This window comes from Triturus cristatus, chromosome 7 (genome assembly GCF_964204655.1).
Source record: "Triturus cristatus chromosome 7, aTriCri1.1, whole genome shotgun sequence".
Taxonomy (NCBI): Eukaryota; Metazoa; Chordata; class Amphibia; order Caudata; family Salamandridae; genus Triturus; species Triturus cristatus.
Genome location: NC_140590.1, coordinates 1,752,849,032 through 1,752,870,162, shown reverse-complemented (window position 1 = coordinate 1,752,870,162; position 21,131 = coordinate 1,752,849,032). Strand labels below are relative to the sequence as shown.

The following is a 21,131-nucleotide window of genomic DNA, read 5'->3' as shown; positions in this document are numbered from 1 at the left end:
TTCAAATTCCACCAGCCGCCACTGCTTTCTTATATTAGAAAAAAATGTCTTGACAATTTGCTATACTTTTATAATGGAACTCCCCACCCCAGAGGTGCAGAACTGTTCTTCATTAATATGGGTCTCTTTGTAGCTCTACAAGGAGAGCTGTTTCCGCAGCAGCATTTGGTGTTGTCATTAGATTCTCGATTTGCTGTTTGTGTAAAACATTTAAAAGGTAACAAAAGCAAACTGGTGTGTACTTGCCAGTTACTGAATGCAGTGCCATTAATCCATCTCCACCGCTCCTCAGAATCCCTCCAGAGGCCAATCCAGTGATCGGGATCCCCTTTGCGGCGCATCAGCAAATCCTGTAAATGAGGGGAAAAAAAAAAAAAAAAAAAAGATCATCAAGAGATTTACTGATTGTTCTTGTGTCAGTAGTTCAGTGGGATTACAGTGCCCAGACAGACAAAAGGCAATCGAAAGTTAATATGAATAGAGATGATATTAATAGTGGTTACTGTTAGTAGCAGTGAGTGGTAGTGTCTCATGAAGGAGAGAAGCTTAGAACATGAATTTTTCTGACAGTGAATGACTTCACTTTCTGTGTCATGGCCCAGTGAAGTGTGGACGCCCCCAGACTCTGTAACGCCCCCCACCCACGCGCCCCCCCCCCCCCCTCCCAGTGATCATAACTCGACCTTACAAAGTGTTCCAAGACATCAACACAACCTTTAGGGAGAGCGACCCCTGCTTTTCCGACAGTGAATCGCTTCACTTTCTGCATCACAGTCAGACCAGAGAACTGTGGACTCCCCGCCCCCCCCCCCACCAAGACTCCGCAGCACCCCCATACTGGTGCTGAGAGGGAACAGAGGAGGTCCCTATAAGAGTCCAACACAGGTCCAAGAGGGACTGATCCAGCCCTCATTTTCAGTATTACCTCAGTATGCGGGCCGGGTGTGAAATGTATTCCGTCCATTTATATCTTCTTAGCCTAAATACTGATATACACCTGCCCTTCCATGGCCTACATTGGACACCCCGAAACCCTTATTTCTCTCTTCACAGGCTTCCTCCTTCCTTTGATCGCAGAACCCCAAATATACATCTTAAAGGGAGTAGATCATATGTGCTTCCCACTCGCACCCACGCACTTCCAAGACAAGGCTTTTAGCACATGATGGTGTTTCATATTCTGTGTTATATCTATTTTTCCCGAGTGTGAAATAAAAGATGATCTTTTATCATGGAACACGACTGGGCGCCCTCTGAAAGCACACACGCAGGACAGGAAAGGAGCGGCGTATCTTCCATAGAGGGCAGCAGGAATGATTTTAGTGAAGGATTAAACAAATGAGTTTTTTAGTCTGTTTACTCCTCGTGAGGATGGGGGCACATGGCGAATGACGTATTGCCACAGCTCTTACCAGTTCCTTCTGGGTGTCAACCATCGCCAGGGAGGAGTTCAGTGCATCGCACGCGTCTTTTGCCTCCGTCCAGTTTCCTTCTGTTTCAGAGAAATAGAAACACTTGTTCCGGTACCAGATCCAGTCTTCGTCACAAGGGGGCAGCACCTCGCCGTCCTTTTGATCTTCAGCAGCACTTTCCGCTGTCTGTCCCCGCTCATCAGCGCGCTGGCCTGCTGGAACTGCTGGCACAGGAAGTGAGGAAACTGTCAGGACATCTCATTGAAATGATTTAGTTGCTGTTTGTTAATAAAGTACAAGTTAAATAAAACTGGTATTTGTGGATTAATAGTCATAGTGGGTGTAATTGAAAGATACAAGAAAGTGACATTTTAAATAAAGGAAGAATATTTGTAAAAATAGTTATCTGTTTTATAGACTAAAAAAGACAGACAAATCCTGGTGCTCTTGAAAAGAATTCACTCGTCGTTTATGCCTATAAGAAGCTATTAAATACAGTGTATATGTACACAAAAATGTAAACATTCTTATTAAGGCAAAGCCAAATGTTTGACTCCCTCTGATTTGAAGGTGCCTTCCTCCCTCAAAGTGGCCGCCACTGGGCCACAACTGTACAAATACGGGCAGTATTTTGGTATAATCAGCCAGAGCCACAGTATAGCACACTTGACAAGCTCACCACTGCAGGCCCATCCTCCACCCCTGAACCCTCCTAAGCGTTTAAACATTGACAACTCATCCAGTAAGCAAAGCTGCACTTTCTTTTGTTTTTTATGTCTTGTCAAACCTACTCTATGGCGTAAATCTACGACAACAGAAAATCAAATTGTAGAATGCATGTTTTTTTAATATCCTTACAATGCCTTTTGCATTTAAATTTGATTATACGATCTGGGTAGGCACTCATTTTGGGTGCAGAGCTGAGCAGCTGACAACTCCCACCGACGACATCTAATGTGTTCTGCTGTCTTTTCCTGCCAAGATGAAATTAGCCCTCATAAAGGTCTACTCAAGACCTGTGACCAACAGACAAGAGTCCGCCACCATAGATCACCTAGGGCACGTCAACCCAACCCTGGACCCAGCGTCCCCGTTAATTTTAGGAGGTGACTTCAACTGCCAATTCGAGCCACTCACCCATCTAACTCAAGGGGCCCCCTCAGAAGAAGATCTATATTGGTAAATTCCTGCTCCGCAGATTACCCCAATCAAATATTGGTCCCCCTGGCTATGCAAGTCCATTCATTCATGCTGCTTCACTCTCCAAGGGCTTGCAATGGGAGGACCAAGTCAGACACTCCCGCCCAATTTACGTTCCATAGAGAAGGCCAGGCCTCGCTAATAGATTACATCTGGGTGGAAACCAGAACCTGGGAAAAAGTCCTGGATTTCCACGTTCAACCGAGGCAGGATAGTGACCACAATGCCCTGATTGCAATTCTGGAGCTGGTGAAACTTGGTGGGTCCACCCTCTGTCCCCCCTCATTGATCGGGCCTAGCGCTTTAAAGATCACCAATAATAGAAGGAAAGTTAGATGGAGCCACATCCAACACTTTCCCCGTAAACTGGCTAAAGTCTACCAGATAGTAACACCTATGATAGCCAGAATGTGGGAAGTTGGACAGGTGGAGGCAGCGGTAGAGGATAGAGATAAGATCCAGAAAATTCACGAGGAGCTAATTACAAAACTGACCGATATCTTCTACCCGGTGATTTCAAAGAGTGTAACTCATCGATCAAAACTTTTATGGTTTAACAACAAGTGCCGCATAGCAAAACGGGAGCTAGTGCACGATGTGAAGGCTAAAGATAGGCCCATCATCAAACTAGCCAGACTCAGGTACAGGAGGACGATTCTGCAAGAAAAGAAAGGATGGGAAACAGAGGTGGGAAGTTCTTATGTCTGCCTTAAGGGACAGTGACTTGAAATTGTTTTGGGGGATAGTGAGCACTTGAGATGGGGGAAGGACGTTTGGCAACAGAACCCAACCTAGCGCCCGAAGTGTGGGAGTCTCATTTTGAGTCTCTGTATGACTGAGGATGATGGTTCCTTTGGCCCAGATAGCAAGAGTTTAACTCCGGAGCTTTGCCAGGAGAGGGGTTGGGATATAACCATGCTGGAAGTTGGAAATGCCATTAACAGTCTGCACCCCAATAAGGCCCCAGGTCTGGATAGACTACCGGGGTACCTTTTTCGGGAGGAACCCAGTATATGGGTCCGTTATCTGTGGGCTCTATTTAACGCCATCCTGAAGGCACAACCCCCCCCCCCATACCTGGAATGGCACTGAGATCGTACCAATATTTAACAAGCATTGGCATAGCCAATAGGTCTCGCCTTTGGGACCTTATAAGTGTTTAGCCATGCAACAGTTGCATAACTAAATACTTATAAGGTCCCAAAAGCGAGACCTATTGGCTATGCATTCGCGATCAAACATCAAAGCCGGTATTGGCGTGGCTATAGGGACGGAGCCACGTCTTGAATAGAAAGACTAGAGCGAAGACGGTAAAAAAAAAAACAATTTAAAAAGGAGATGTATGTTCTAAATAAAGTAGCCTTCCATTCAGAGCATGACTAAAGCAAACACAATATATTACGGTCAGAATAAAGTAAAGGCAACATTGAAAAATTTAAATTAATTAAGACAAGCGGCCATGCGGCCGCAAAAGTGAAAGTAATCGCGGTAAAGCGCAATAAAGCGCACCCGCACACAAGCACTGTACCTCTAGGCTGGCCTGGTAGCACTTTTTGGAGTCCTCTCAATATGTCTCGCCAGACCAGCGCATGCGCTGGATCAGGCGAGACCTAAAAAAAGGCTGCCCTCTGTTACCCTCCAACTACAGGCCCATCAGCTTAATCGACATCTCTCAAAAACTGATGGGCAGGGTCCTTCTGGCCCGGATACAGGGGTGGATTGAGGAAGAGGAGATTCTGAGTCCATATCAGGCCAGCTTCAGATCAAACATGTCAACCGTGGACCAGATTTTCAGATTACAGCTATTATTCTGGAAAACGGTGAAGATGGAGGGTGGCAGCCTCTATCTTATATTTGTTGATCGAAGTCAGCCTTTGATCTCGTTCCCAGGAAGAAACTCTGGGAAGTGCTTAGTGATCTCGGGATCCCCCCCCTATCTACTCAATGTGCTAGTGAGGCTACATACTGGCAACTATGCACAGGTGAGATGCGGAAAACTTTCTACACGCTTCCCTGTCAGAAAGGGGGTGAGACAGGGATGCGTTCTAGCCCCCACCTTATTTTGCCTCTCCATTATTGGGCTCATCGACTTTCTCAACAATATAAAAGACATAGACGCCCCAAAGTTAGCCACTGGGAAGATACCCGCACTTATGTTCGCGGACGATACTTTGTTATTGTCCAAGTCAACCCTAGGTATCCAACATATTTTGGACGGGTTTACACAGTTTTGCATCAAGAGAGGCTTGGAGATTAACTTAGCCATGACCAAATTTATGGTCTTCAATCCCCCGAAGAGTAAGTGGCCAAATCCCTTTCTCAATGGTACCCTCCTCGAAAACGTGAGGATATTCGACTACCTGGGTGTCACACTATCCCTCCTCGAAAACGTGAGGATATTCGACTACCTGGGTATCACACTATCTGAGCAATTTGGGTGGGGCCCCCAGATGGCCAAGGCCAGACTCAGGTTAAATCAAACAGTGGGCGGGATCATGAAACTATTCAGAACTGTATACAAGCCGGCAGCACCTGTGGTTGAGATATACAAGGCCCAAGCCAGGGGGGCTACACTATATGGGGCAGAGCTCTGGGGGCACTGTTCTACTTCTGATCTCGTCAAGCTGGAAAACAATTTCATGAGACAGCTTATAGGCCTTCCACGCAGCACTCCACTAGTTCCCCTTCGTCTGGATTTGGGCTTGAGGCCAATTGACGAAGAGATTGCCCTCAGGCCTGTGATTTTTTGGCACCGGGTATGGGTAACCCCAGAGTTGTCCTCCTTTAGAGCCGAGCTAAAGGAGCTTTTGCCAAGATTAAATCCCAGTAAATTGCTGTGGCTGGCCCACATTAGGAATCTTTTTGCTAGGCTTGGTAGGCCAGAGCTATGGTTATCTCCAGGGCTCTCTTGTGCCTTGACATCTAGGCTGGATATCGTAAATCAATACAGGCAATCCAACCTTTTGTCCCTACAAGAAAGTGCCAAAGAGGGCAGGTTGACGATGGAGTTTTTACAAATCAAAGAGGTATACAAAAAAAGAATCCTTTTTGGATGTAATCTACCCTCCTCTGGCTAGGAAACTGTATTTACAGTTTAGATTTGGGAATTTACCATTGGCAGTGCACTCCAGCCTACGGGCCCCTGAGAACTCGAGTGTGTGTCCTGTATGTAAATCAACGGCCGAGACAGAAACCCATGTTCTGTATTTCTGCCCTGCATATGACTTGCCCCGTAAATGCTGGATTATCCAAATATGCAAAAACCTGGGGTTTGTTCGTAGTCAAGAGGCCCACAGAGTGCTTAAATATGATACTGATCCTCCAACTGTATTTGCCGTTTCGCCTTTTTTAAATGCCATGTGGCACATAAGGAGAAGGTTTTTAAAGTAATTACAGGGTAGGAGCACATGACCAAAATCACTAAGTACCTCTGTGTGTTTTTAAATTAAGTTTTAACAACTTTTCTAAAACTTGGCATATGTGATTTAAAGTTTACTTTTATAAATTTTAAATTCTTGTGTAGATGTCAGCTCCTATATGAATGTAAGGGTTGCAAATATTGATCAGTCTGTGTAAATACTTGTGGTCTTTTATTTTATTTCTATGTACTTTTATGGCACGAGCAGCCGAAATAAAGTTCTTTTGATTGATTGATTATAATAATACACATTGTTGCCTAAAACACATTTCAAATATTAGCACATAATCCATCCTCAAAAATGTCTCAAAACACTGACAGACATACATGCACGTCATGAAAACAATGAATACCACATAAATCACGCTAAATGTTCTAAATAATTCCAAAGAGTACTAAACTAAATTATCAAATCATGTCATATAAAAAAGCATCATGGCTAATATAGTCCAATATTGCCATCTGGGATTCAGGAATCATTTATAAAATGTCTATGCCTTCGGCCTCGTGGTTTGTGATGTGCTAATCCAATGCTTAACCCCTTCGCTGCGTGCGTCGGCCAACAAATGTCGCGAGCACTACCTCAGAAAGTGCTGCGCACGTCCGTTGGCTAACACGGCCCCGCCCACTCTTTTAAACCGACGCACCACGGCGGAATTCGCGCCGCGGTTAAAATCTCTCCCTCAGACACGCGAGGTGAGCAGATTGAGTGTCACTGGTGTTGTAGTGTGTGCTATATACAGGAGCTTCTCTCTCCCTAAACTTGGGAACTACCCAGTTCACTGCTTACCTTTTTCCATTAATTATGTGGCATTCTAATCCTGAAAGGGTATTGTTTTGATATATATATATATATATATATATATATATATATATATATATATATCTATCAGATTGACAAAGGCTGTTGACAGCCAAAACGCGTCTCTCCTGGTTGCTGGGTCGTGGGAGGCCCATCTTATTAAAAGAAGCAGTATTCTTTGCATTCCTCGTGTGTGTGCTCTTTTCCTTCGGGAGCAGGGGTGTTGTTGATGTGTGAAACATATATATATATATATATATATATTATCTACTGGCGGTCGCCAGTAGGTAGTTATAGTTAGGACCCTGTTTCCATAGGAAATCCGCAACATTCTATTTGGAATAACTTTGGCGCCGGTCGACGAATCCTCGCAAAATTTTCAAAATAGGTGGGGCGCTCCGCTCCGCTCCTACCCTGAAAGTCTCGGGGGGATTCGTCAAGCGGGGGCTGAGATAAAAGGGGGGTCCCAAAACCCGTTTTTCCCATGCATTTTTCCATAGGACCTTTAGACACAGCTACAGCCCGGACGGCTGAACAGAGTTACTTGAAATTTGGCAGAGAGGTAGTCCTCATGTCAAGGAAGTGCCTTTTGTAGGTCTGGTGTAAATCTTTTCAGTAGTTCCTGAGAAAATTGCATTTAAATCAATATATATATATATATCTGAGCCAGCTTACGGTGTGCTTACCGTGCGCTTACGGTAAGCTTACCGTACGCGTACGGTGCCGTGCGCGATTCTGATTGGCTGTTAGATCTTAGTAAACATTCGAATCGTTCGAAACCAGGAAGCGGCGGCCGCCATTTTCTCTCTCGCACTCTGAGGGGGGGGGAGGAAAAACAAAGGCAAAAAACATGTAAAGAGACTGTTTAGACAGCTCCTAACCACCTAGCCTTGATGAATGTGTCCCCAAAGAACCCCCAAGGCCAAAAATTCATTTTTAATTTTTTACGGAAAATTGCCGATTACGCTTACCGTACGCGTACGGTAAAAATAATAATAATTAAAAAAAAATTATCCACACTCTCCCCACCCCGGGTGCAAATGGTGCCCGCAGGTCACCTGTTGTGCATGGCATTATTATCCTTAGAAAATTAAAAAGCTTACCTTTCACAACGACGCGCATAATATGTCCTCCGTGTGCTCACGGCGCGCAAAGCGCATCGTGCGTACATGGCCCACTCACGGCACTAACTGCGTTAAGTGGGCGCGCGGTGCACGAAGCGCACCGCGTGCTCACTGTGCGCGCACGGAACGAACTGCGTTAAATGGGCGCGCACGCCACGAATGGCGTAAAGTAACTTAGCATTTAAAAAACCTTGCAAATTCACTGAAAAAACCATAGGTTTCACACATGTTATAGTTAGCTGGACATTTTACTGATAAAAAACCAATGAAATTCCCCCGTTATAGTTAGTGCAGGCAACTATAACTCACGCGACCGCAATCCTCTGCTGATGACATATGTGTCTTTATGAAAAAAAAATATTTGTAATATATTTATAGCTAAAATTTAATGGAAGAACACATGGGCAAATAATTGTCTAAATACAGTATTAGCATCAGCAGAGGATTGCGGTCGCGTGAGTTATAGTTGCCTGCACTAACTATAACGGGGGAATTTCATTGGTTTTTTATCAGTAAAATGTCCAGCTAACTATAACATGTGTGAAACCTATGGTTTTTTCACTGAATATATATATATATACACACACATACACACACGCACAAAACCTCCTTTCTTCACGATCCCCTGCCACAGGAATCAGAAAGGGAACGGACACCTCTTTATGCGTGCATATTATTCATTTATTTTCAAACGTGCTCAGCTGCCATGACGCGTTTCAGGCCCTAGAGGCCTTGATCACATGACGTACCCATAATTCCCCTGAATTTTAAAGTGCCAAGTGCTAACGGGAACTGAAAACAGACTATCCGTTTGTTTTCTATACAGCATTGTTGGGCTCAGTATGTCATGATCTTATCATTTTCATCATGTGCTAAATTTCGCTATATGTAATTTGTAAACAATACCTCACATGTGCAGATTTTGCAATAGTTACAGTATAAATACAGTAACAAGGATATTTGACATTTTCGTCATGTGCAAATTTCCGCAATATGTAGTTTGTAAACAATATTCTTCACATGTGCAAAATTCGCAGTAATTACAGTATGAATACAGCAACAATGAGGCTTTATATTTTCATCATGTGCATAATTCCGCAATATGTAGTTTGTAAACAATATTACTCCCCACATGCGCAAACTTCGCAATAATTACAGTATAAATGCAGCAATCTCAAAATCTAATTACCAATGTTGCGCATCATTCTCCTTGATATGGGCAAACGTACGCAATATGTTATTTGTAAACATTGACCCGTAATAGATCACCTCTGCATGTGCAAAACAGCGCAAGGTGTTATATGTGAACATCACTCAATTGATCCATAGATAATGGATCATGAGAAACTAGCCTAAAGCGTAAATCTCGCAAGTCGTAGCACGCCCTATGCAGTAGATGCTTGGGATGGCCCCAATGATGAAGCATGTCACCTAGGGGCAACCGTGGGTGAGTGAGGGGACTCTAGAAAAACATTTTTCTTTTCTAAATTGTTGAGGCTCACCAATTTGGTGAACCCACTGTCTGCTGACTTAGGCTAGTTTCTCATGATCCATTATCTATGATCAATTGAGTGTACTTTGATGATATAGGAGAACGAACCTAGCCTGAACCTTCTTCTCCCTCTTATTCTGACAATTATATGTGAACATCAACACATGATACATTTTTTTCCTCAAGTGCAAATTTCGCCATTGTCACGGTATCAATACCTATATTTCACACTTAATACTCAATGATGCATATATTGAATCTAAATGCATACAACAAACCGCATTTCAATACTGATGAGGCTTGTAAAACATTGTCCCTGTGAATGGAGTGCACTGTGTTATTAAAATTGATTCTGCCTACCATGGGGGGCCTGGAACAGGATACCCAGGTATTGGGACAGTAATAAGGATACCCGAAAAGTAGGGAGATGGCAGTGTGGAGGAAATTACTAGAAGTGCCTACTTCTGAAATAATTTCATATTGGCATTCTATTGGGAACACAAGTTAATCAAATCTTTGTTGTACAAAGTTTTACATTGGAGATGGAGATATAGGATGTTCTGGCCATCATAGCCAAGTATATATATCCTCAGTTGTGTTTAAGCCATATGGGCTCTCACAATCCAACTCTAAGATGTATTTTGTCTCTAGACATCTTAGCATTGCCTCCACGTCTAAGCGGTGGCACTGCATCAACCACAAAATACTCAAGTTTGTCCAGGTCATGGTCATGTACCTCTTTAACAGGGGCGTGCCACAGGGTAATTAGGATCGGAGTTGGTAATGGCCCTCAGATGCTGGAGCACTTTCTTGTGGACTTGCAGTTTCGTACTGCAGTCCAGAAGAGATAGATATCTATTTTCACTGAAAAAACAAAGGATAAAGTAACGTTCTAGCTAGGTGAGAAATGCAGTGACAACATACAATTTTAAACGAACAAAAACCACTGAAATCACCCGTTCTAGTTAGCTCTGGTAACAATAACTTGAGTTCTAAGGTAACTATAACCCGCGCCCCTGCCAGGGACAGTTTTCTCATCAATAATCTCATTGCAAATATTGCAGTGATATTATTAATGATATCTTACAAGATGCCATGAGTGTTGTAATGTGTGAGCAAACAGTGCATGGTGAGGGCGTAAGTCATATTTACCTAAGGGCACAAGTTATAGTTAAGAGAGCTAACTATAACTGGGGAATTTCATTGGTTTTATTAATATTAGGCACCTCCTTAGGCAGAGAACCAGCAGCATAAATGCAGTAGAGAAAAGCTGCACACATCACCAATGTCCCACAGGGCAGACTAGTCTTTGGCGCCACTGCGCCGGGGGAGCCCCTACTCTGGAACTCTAATGCAGGCAAGTGCGCCACGTTGCAACTGCCCACTGTCCAGCAGGGCAGTTGTGTAGAGTTAGCCCTGGCCAAAAAGAAGAACTGGCACTGCCATGCCTCCAGAGCCCCCACTGGGACTCTACAAGTCAAGAGTGCCCAACGTTAGAACTGTGGCCCTTCGCCACTGCGGCCCGGGAGGGTCCCACTCCGGGACTGTAAAACAGAACTTGCCCAAAGGTTCCAAAAAACGTTGCAGCGGCCCGCAACTGCAGCGCCGCTGTGTAGCTCCCCGGATTACGGCCACGTTGGAGCCTCCTCGGTGCAGCTGCCCACTGTCAGGTGGGGCAGCTGTGCACAACAGTCAACACGGCCCACCGGGTACCCCTCCCGGCACCCGCAATGTTCCCCGGAGCCCCCCACTCACCGGGATTCTTCTCCTTGGTTCCATTTGGAGGCAGCAATGGAGCCCGCGAGGATCCAATCGAGCCCCTCCTTCCCTGGGCTCATCTATCTGGGATGCTGTCTCCTCCTTCCGCTGGCAACACAGCAACACGCACGGGGCTCTCTCTTCCACACGAGAGCCCCGCTGTCCCCCGTCGCAGCTTCCACTCTACGAGGGCGTGAGGCCCCGCCCACTGCCAGGCTTGCTCTGCTTTACTTCGGGGTCGCCGCGGGCAGCGCGACAGCCCGCCTCGGCAATTCAAACTATTCTTGCTGATGCAGGGTGGGCTCCTGCTTCCCTTATGCACACAGGGGGGATCCCTACGCCGGGGGTCCCCGCGGGGGGCCACAAAGCAGCGGGGTGGGCACCTGCTTAATTTAAATCAGCAAAAGGGCAGCAGAAGTGCGGGGTAGGCTCCTGCTGGAATAAAAAAAAAAAAAAAACAGCTACATGCGGAGTGGACTCATCGCTCTTCGTGGCAAATTGTAGGGGAATCCCACACACCAGGATTCCCCTCGCAGCACAGCGCTGCAGGGTCCAAGCACTTACTCCTTGGGGGGTGAGATAGGTAAAATGTAGCGCTCCTCTTCTCTGGCAATTATCATATAGCGCTCACGAGGCGCTAGGGTCCAGGAGGCAGTCAGGGTTGGGCAGAGGTCAGCAGACCTCAGGGAAGCTCTTCCCCAGCAGTATATTAATCCCGGGGGATAGTCAAACACAGCGAGGATGGCGATCCTGAAGTACAACAGCCCCTGCTCCAGCAGAGTCTCTTCCTGGGTCCAGTTGAAAGGCGGAGGGGCAGAGTTGGCACAGGGGCCAGCACTCAGGGTCCCACGGCAGTTCCTCCGGGCAGAGTGTCCCCTCCAAGTCCAGTAAGCACAACCCACCACATGGGCTCACAGCCCCTGTATTTATACACCTCCCTGCCCTGCGTCTGGAAGGAGGTAGAAGCTTCTGGAAGGGTCTGGGGGTAGGGGATTCTGGAAGGGTCTTGGAAGTTCCAGTCCCAACTGGCACTGGGAGGGTGTTAGTAGGGGGCGGAGCTAGCCTTGTACAGGGCAGGCACTGACCTAGTCAGGGACAGGGGATTTCTCCACCCACTACTCCACTTGCAGACCTCCCACTCAGGCGGACCTTGCCTCCCTGGAGCCACCCACTCCTCACCAGTCCCGGTCACTTCTAGAAACAGACATGCAGGCAGGCACACAGCACACAAATGCCAACTTCTAAAAGTTGCATTCCTAAAATAGTAAATGTACATCTGCGCACACCATTGCGCAGCATTTATCATTTCGATTCCACACATACCAAACTTATTTTGTTTTATTTAGGAGTTATCCCATAAAGCGGGAGTTCCCAATGTTAGCCTATGGAGGGCAGAGAGCGCACGCACTCTGCACTGCTAACCAGTGCTAAAGTGCCCAGAGTCCTAAAACCACCAATACCATGTCAGCAAAAAGGCTAGGAGGAAAGCAAAAAGTTTAGGGATGACCCTGCAAAAAGGGCCAAGTCCAGCATCCTCACTTTACACAAACTCTCTGCCCCCATGGCAGGGAGTGTAATTAGATTCAAGGCATCAGCAATGAAAAAAAAAAAGCACTCCGGTAGCAAGCAATGACAAAATTTGGTGAACAATTTCATGGGCATTTTGTGAATTACAAACGGAGAACTATTAAAGAATGAACAACATCCATTAGTAATACACAGCATCTTCACGTTGATGGTAATGAACAGAAGTACTGCAAGCACATGTGCAGCTCATCGCAACACGTGTGGTGGAGATTTTTGCTCCAATTAAAATATCCCTCTTTCACAGGGACATTTTAAGGATTTTGCGGGCCCTGGGACAAACTTATTTTGGAGCCCCTGTTCGGAACAGTTTTGAATTTATGATTCAGTTTCAGCTCTTTCATGCCCTCTTTGGCCAGGTCACTGACAGTGCACAGGTGCACTTGTATTTTATTTGCAGTATTTGTGCAGCACAGATCTGCCATGTAAGGCAATGGAGTGTATTACACAGCAAAGTGAATGTGCAATATCATGGCGTGTGCTTATAAAATAATGATCACATTTTTTTATTTGAACACTTTATTTCAACATTTTGATTTGCCACCATCCTGTTTAAAAGCGTTTGCTCTGGTACTGCTAGTTGGTGTGTGCTGACCGAGTGCGTTTAGGGGGTTGCCTTAATTGCAAGCCCACATCACACACGTGGTCACATGAACGATGCGAGGTGGACTTCTTTGTATTTTTCAGCTTGCTCGATCTTTCTCCATTTCTGTTTATACCGGTCTGTAAAATTCTCACTGTCTCTGCCCTTGTCTCTCCTATCACTTCTTTTTATTCTGTGTGTATCTCAGTCTGTCCTTGCATCTCAGTCTCTCTTAATCTCAGTGCCAGTCTCTTTTTCTCTCCCTCGCTTCCATTCTTTTTTCATCTCGGTTTAACTTTATTCCTCCTGTCTCTCTTTCTGCGGCATTGTCCATTCTTTCTTTGCCAGCCTTTTCGCTGTGTCTCTCCTATGCTCTCTGTATGTTTCAGATCGTTGCACCCCTCTATCTACCATCTCTCACTTTCTCTGCCCGTTCCTACTGCCCTTCTCTCAGTCTCTTCTCTGCCCTACCCCTCTACTGAGCTAGCATAATAAGGGAAATGCTCCCTAGCGAGTAACAACCCCAGAAGTTGTATCAGTTTTGAACGGGTGCCAGAGAAAATTTGCCAAATCAATCTTTGTGCGACTCGGACATGCCATCGCCCAAGACATGGCTCACACACCTGCACGACTAAATGTGCAGGATGGAACTAAGTTGCGTTTTTTTTTTTTTTTTGGTGCTACCAGCTGGTAACTCTGCACCCGATTCAGTTATTGAGGTGCACCCGATTCAGTTATTGAGGTGAATAACCAAAGGGAGGAGGAACTGGATATATTTTAAGCTGTTAAGTTTCAAACGTTTTTCTATTACGCTGATTTTATGCATTGGCTGCTTTCCTTACAGCTTGCACGATCTTAAGAAATGAAACGTTTCGTTGATCTGTGAGGGGGGATTTCACTGAAATTTGAAACATGGATTGGCAATCCACGCCTTTCTGCTCCATCCATCTTGCTTTTTAGGTCTCGCCTGAGCCAGCGCTTTAGCGCTGCTCTGGCGAGACTTATAGTAAGCGAGTTTTGGAAGTGCAAACAGTGGCTTTTCAGGCCTCCAAATACAGTGCATGTGCGCCGTCCGGGCGCGCGCACCATTTGGAGGCCTGAAAGCACTTGTTTGCTTTCACTTTCGCCATGATGGGATCGCGATCGCGATCACTTTCAGCGCACCATTTGGCAGCCTGCGTGCCCGCCCCCACTCCCCCCTCCCACTCCCTCTCCGTCAGCTTCAGTGCGCGCTTGTTTACAATGCTAATACAATTTCTAAGTTAATGGTATACTGGCGTATGTGGACATTTTAAAACTACTACTTCTATAAACTCTCCTGAGGTCTAAAAAAGCAAACGCGCGTTCATAGCGGCAACAAAGGGCTTGCCTGCTTGAGAAATAGGTTCCATTCTAGGGAAGCTTTTCCATCCTGCTATTTATGGCCAATCACTCACTGTTTACAAGCCAACAAAATGCCCACATTCAGCTCCTACCAATGATAACGATCTTAACTACAGTGCAACTTTTCTCTTTATTGTACCGTCGCAGAGTTCTTTGAAAACACGCCCAGAAACCATTCTAACCTCTCGCACACTAAAGACTTCTTGGCGCAGCCTTCTCTTTTTGACAGGAACCAAGCTCAGCACGTATTCAAACAACTTAAGGTGTAAAGGTAGCTTAAAGGGAGTCGTTAGCCTTGTTAGCCAACACTTAAAAAATTGCTTTTCCCTGTTCTATTTAAGGTCGCGTTTTTAAAGTACATTATAAAAATGTGTTTGTACACATCAAAGGGAGGTGTCCTTCTAAACTTTGCATTGCCGTATAAAACCGCGCTTATAATAATAATCCACATTTGTAAAGCACGAACAATCACCCGTAAGGGTCTCTAGGCGTTTAACTGCCATCTGCAAATAAAACGTGGCTTTCCTTAAACTGTTTTTTTTATGGGGATGTGAAGGTTTTGCAAGTACTTTACGTGCATCTCAAAGGCAGCGTAAAATGTTATTTTAGGTGTACGTTTCGTTCGAGAAGTGTTTTTCTAAAAAACGTAAAGTGTTGTCTAATTGTTACACTAGTTATTTAGTGTGCGCAACAATTTGTTTTAGCACGCATCTGAAGTGTCGTGGCAAGCTGCATAATTTTGTCTATCACATGGCATTCTGTGCGCATAAGTTTGAGGCAGCATTGTTTAGTCCCCCTGTAGCTCTGTTCGCGGTGTACAGTGTAATGACCAGGAAGTCAGATTGGCTTTTAGCGGACCGCTGCAAACAGACCGGAAGGGGGTTTTTCCGGAGCGTGGGATACACAGCCTTTCCTGCCATTGTTTGTTCTGTGAAATGTTTGGGATTGTCTCTGAGCCGTGCACTGTTTTGCTCTTGGTTGGCTTCCGCTCTTTTTTTGGGTAGAGGATTGTTTGCTGTCACACACCTACCTGAGGTGAAGATTTTGGAGTTGGATGTCTGTGAAGTTATTACTGGAATGTACATGGCACGGCCAAAGTATGGAGGTCTGATGTATTTTTATTTTATTTCACGGCATATTTCACACAATGGATTAGTGCCCAACAGGTTCCAATAAAGACTAAGTGGCACACACACATTTTTGACATTTTGCAGAAATGTCTCTTTACGCGACTTAGAAGCACTCTGTGATTGCTTGGCATGCACTTCCTCACCTTTTTGTTTGAAAACCCTTACCACGTTTACGCCCTCGCATGGCAGTCTTTCCTCCCCCCCCTCTCTCAGACGCTCCTGAAAACCCTTACCACGTTTACGCCCTCGCATGGCAGTCTTTCCTCCCCCCCCCCTCTCTCAGACGCTCCTACCCCTCCCTTCCTGCAGGGAAAAATACGATCACACAACAGGCGCCGCAGACATCGAAACCAGACCGAGCCTTTAGGCTTGGTTAATGGCCCATTCGCAAGTGTTGCAATTACAGACAACACGGGCGCCAGGAGAAAAAAAAAAATAATAATAAAAAAAAAAAAAAAAAAAAAAATCGCAAACATCCTTCCAATTGCAGTTTCCTGTTCTGCTTCGAACACAGGATACAGTGGCCAGATCGAAGGCTTTACAAAAGTACATGACTGCTCTGATAAAATGTTTTTAATTTGTAATAAAAACATAAAGAAAAGGCATTGTAATTTTACAATGCCAATAGCTCAAACTCTTATAAATGCGAGACCTATTGCATTGCAAATGCTGGTTTCTGTTGCGCTGCTTTCATTTTTTTTTTCTTCTCCTGTTTCTATTTGTTCATCTCTATTTCCTGTTTTCTTTACTTTGTTGATCGTTGGACATTTATGCTTTCTTTACTTCTCTTTTGGATCATTCTCTCTTTATTGTGCCGTTGCCATTTCCCCCTTTATTTCTTTTCACTTCAGTTGTCCTCTTTCCTCAGATTCGTTTCATCTCCGTTTCATTTTCCTCCTTTCTCTAGCATTCTTTCTGTTTCCATTTTCGTTCTTTCACTCCTTTGGTAGGTAAAAGACATTCTCGTTTACAACGCCAATACGACTATCACAAATGCGAGACCAATTTGCATTGTAAATGCTTGTTTTAGGACTGCTTATGGTTTTATGAGAAAGCAGTTGTGGTATCACACACACCAATATCAAACAAATGTAATAATTGTGTGGTGTTTCCATGGTTCCCAAGTACGGGGCGGGTGACGATTCCTAGGTCTTTTCTGTCGCGTGCCATTGGACAAATTAATCACGGCATCCCCAGGGAGGCGCTTGGTATGTTGCCTCAGTGGAGATCCACATATGACCTAAAGCTGATGCCCGCCGAAAATGTGCTGACCCTGGCTCCCATAGAAAGGTGTGATGTAGGAGAAACTGGCACGAAGATGTTAATTGAAAGTAGCAGATCACGTGGATGTTAATTGGAAGCACCATCAGCATAAAGCCACTAGGTGGCGCACGTGTTCCACCACAGCAAGGGCTCACCAGTGCTGAAGCTAAGGCTGCCTATTACCGAGGCGTGTGTAGCAGGGGCGCTGTAGTCTAATAAAACTCAAGTGCTTAGTTCTTCATTCGAGCTGGTGGTTGGAGGTGGGGCCTGTTACAGTTAGCGCTCTAGCGTTTACGCAAGAGCGCTGCAGAACGTGCGTAGGTTGCGCTCACGTCCATGACGTGAGCGCGTGTATAAATAATAAACGGGCGGGCGAGCCCGGCAGTTCGCGCCCAACCTAGTAACGGTGTGTGGTCTGGTTATTGCGCTGCCCTTGCGCTAGGCCTCCCCTGGGCTCCCCAGATCACGAGGGGGCTAGCCCAGGCCCCTACCCCTCTCAGACAGAGATCAGGGGGTAGAACATCACACTGGCGACGAGGGGTGACCACTGAACCCCAGGAACTCCAGATACCGGCTGCACAGCCAAGGAGGTCTCGCCTGACGGCGCAGCACCTGCCCACGTGCGGCGACCGACTCACCAAGTGAGTGCACGACGACCCCTGCTCCCACATCGGTGATTTCACAACCACGATGGGTGATGAGACGCCTGGCCCTGCAAGGGCACTGCCCCATCACCCCGCGTCGGGAGTGCTGCCTCCTTTTAGCGAAGCCGCAGACCCCACGACCGCCGCTCCACGGTGGCAGACATGGCTGGGGAGGCTGGAGAACTACTTCGTTGGGTCCAGAGAGACAGATGGAGCTGTGAAACGTTCTCTACTACTCCACTACGCTGGGGAGGAGATTTACCTCCTGTTCAAGCACCTGCCCGACACAGGTCCTCCCCGACGGACTATGCAGCAGCGGTTGCGGCCTTGAACGCACACTTTGACCCCCAGGTCAACCCTGATTACGAGCACTTCAAACTTCGCCAGGCGAAACAGCGCGAAGGAGAGTCGGTTGACGCGTTCCACGTGAGGCTGAGGGTTCTCGCGGACACGCACCTAGTCGGCGACCGGGCTAAAGAGGAAATCAGGGCGCAGCTAATCTTGGGAATCAGGAGTAAAACGCTACGAGGCATGATACTTCGCAAACCTAACATCGCGATGAACGACATCCTCGTCCTGGCCAGGACTCACGACCTGTCAGCAGCACGTGCAGAAGAAATGGACTTGGCCCTAGTGAAAGGAGCTGCCAGCACCGTGGAGGTAAAGGTGGAGAAAGCAGACGCAGTCCGGAGGAAAGAACGGCCGCCTAGGCCCCGCGACCGGCGGGCCCCCGATCAAGCCAAGCAATGTGGGTACTGCGGATACGACGAACACCCCCTCAAGGCGTGCCCAGCCCGAGGGAAAACATGCACCAACTGTGGCATCGACAACCACTTCGCGTCAGTCTGTCTCAGGAAGATGCAACGGAGCAGCCACAAACGAGACAAGCCGATGAGGAAGCTGGTACGGCAACTGTCACACACATCATTATCTTCGCAGCCACGGCCAAGGAGAGAACAAGCCAGGGAGTACCCAGAATCAGACACGGAGTCCGACGATGAGGAAGAAACGTACCTTGTGTCGTTTACCAAAGCCCTCAAAAGCACCCGGCGTCCTCAGCCGCGCTGCGACATACTGATTGCTGGATCGGAGGTGAACGCTGTGATAAACACCGGGGCGTCGGTGACAGTAATGGGGGTGCAACAATACAACCGCCTCAGACCAAGGCCGGAGCTCCGACCGTCGAAGGCCAAGATCTTCGCTTATGGAAGCGACACGCCGCTTCCGCTGAAGGGCAAGATGACGGTAGCAGTACAGTCAGAGAAGGCGGAAATCGTCATCGACGTTCACGTCATCAACCAGGAAGTAGACACACTTCTCAGCGGCCATGCGGCCGAGGATCTAGGACTAATCACATTCCTCAGAATGGTCCAAGACCGACAAGTCGACGACCTGCTGGAAGCATTTCAAGGCCTGTTCTCAGGCCTAGGGAAGATCAAAAGGCCGCCCGCCCGACTTCACATAGACCCCGCTGTGCAACCGACAGCCCTCCGGCACAGGCGCATCCCTTTTCACTTACGCCCGTTAGTAGAGGAGGAGCTCCGACGACTGGAGGAACAGGGCGTCATAGAGAAGGTTACGGGACCCACGCCGTGGGTGTCACCAATGGTGATAGCCGAGAAGCCACGACAACCTGGGAAGATCCGGCTATGCATCGACATGCGCCTCCCGAACAAGGCCATCACAAGGGAGAGGCACATCACACCGACCATGGACGACATTGTCTCAGATCTGAACGGCGCCCGATGGTTCTCGAAACTGGACTTAAATGCAGGGTACCACCAACTCACCCTAGCCAAGGAGAGCCGATACATTACCACCTTCAGCACGCACTTGGGGCTACGGCGATACAAACGCCTGAATTTCGGGATCTCATCGGCGGCCGAGATCTTTCAGAACACGATTAGAGACATCCTGGTCGGACTGCCCGGCGTCCTGAACGTGAGTGATGATATCCTCATCTACTCCAAGACAGTCGAGGAGCACTACCGACACGTCCGGGCCACCCTCGCGCGCCTCCAAGAACACGGAGTCACCCTACACCGGGAGAAGTGCCAACTGTTCCAACAAAGGATTGAGTTCTTTGGCTACATCTTCACCAAGGAAGGCATCCAAGTAGACCCTCGAAAGTCGCAAGCCATCAAAACGGCCGCGGCCCCCGCGTCAGTGGCGGAAGTGCGCAGCTTCCTAGGGATGGCCACATACTGCGGAAGGTTCGTCCCAAATCTGGCCACCCTGGCTGAGCCCCTGAGACGCCTCACCAAGACCGACGTGGCGTGGCAGTGGACTGATGCCCGAAGAGCAGGCTTTCGAGGCGATCAAAGAAGCGCTTCTAGACCAGACAACACTGGTCTACTTTGACCCGACCAAGAGGACCGAGATCCTAGTGGATGCCAGCCCAGTAGGGCTGGGGGCAGTCCTAACGCAAGAACAGGAACCCGGGCAATGGGCAACTCTGGCGTATGCTAGCAAGGCCCTCACCGACACGGAGAAGCGATACTCCCAAATCGAGCGGGAAGCCCTGGCAATCCGGTGGGGCTGCCGCCATTTCCATCTGTACGTGTGTGGACACCCATTCACAGTGGTGACCGACCATCAACCGCTGGCGCCGCTCTTCCGGGGAACAGCACCACACCCGCCCCCACGCATAGAGCGGTGGGCCATCGGTCTGCAACAATATCACCCGAGTGTAGTATACCGGCCGGGGGCCAAAAACCCGGCAGACTTCCTGTCCCGCCACCCAGAACACGACAGTGAACCCGAGCACAGAGGCACTGAGGACGAAGCCGAGGAGCACCTTGACATGGTGGCGGCACTGACGTATCCCCGGGTCATCACGCTTGAAGAGCTCCGAGATGTCGCCGACCAAGACCCCGTGATGAGCAAGAACACCATCCTCGAGGGAACCTGGCAGTCGTTTCTGCAAACGGCGAACTCGTGGGCCAATAGAGACCGAGAGGATCTTCAACACATGTGGAGGGTACGACACGAGCTGAGCGTGACCAGAGGGGGGACTCCTCCTAAGAGGGTCCCGAATCGTCGTCCCAGGGGCACTCCGGACAAGAGCGACACAGTTAGCACACAAGGGACACCAAGGAACAGAGAAGATGAAAGCCCGGATGAGAGAGAAGGTGTGGTTCCCGGGTATGGATGACTAGGTCACCGACACCGTCCGCAGCTGCCAGTCATGCCAGCTAACAGGGGAAGCCCAACCACCGGCGCCCATCATAATGGAAGAGCATGGGCATACCCCCTGGGAAAAGATCAGCGTGGACTTTGGGAGCCTGCCCGATGGGCGAGTCACCCTAGTCATCGTGGACAGTTACTCGAAGTACCCC

The 21,131-nt window shown here is 47.6% G+C and overlaps 1 protein-coding gene across 7 annotated transcripts in view; it reads right to left on the bottom strand.

Annotated features, from left to right (window-relative positions):
• The window catches only part of LOC146813000 (uncharacterized), a 66,213-nt gene that overhangs the window by 28,403 nt on the left and 16,679 nt on the right, over positions 1–21,131 (bottom strand). For 4 of the 7 annotated variants that reach the window (XM_085620014.1, XM_085620016.1, XM_085620020.1 and 1 more), the window contains exons 3-4: positions 1,413–1,636; positions 247–350 (exon numbers count right to left, since the gene is read on the bottom strand). In XM_085620014.1, coding sequence (XP_085476140.1) covers positions 247–350; positions 1,413–1,636 — 328 coding nt within the window. The remainder of the gene's footprint in view (positions 1–246; positions 351–1,412; positions 1,637–21,131) is intronic. The other 3 variants (XM_085620015.1, XM_085620017.1, XM_085620019.1) reach the window with 1 other exon arrangement.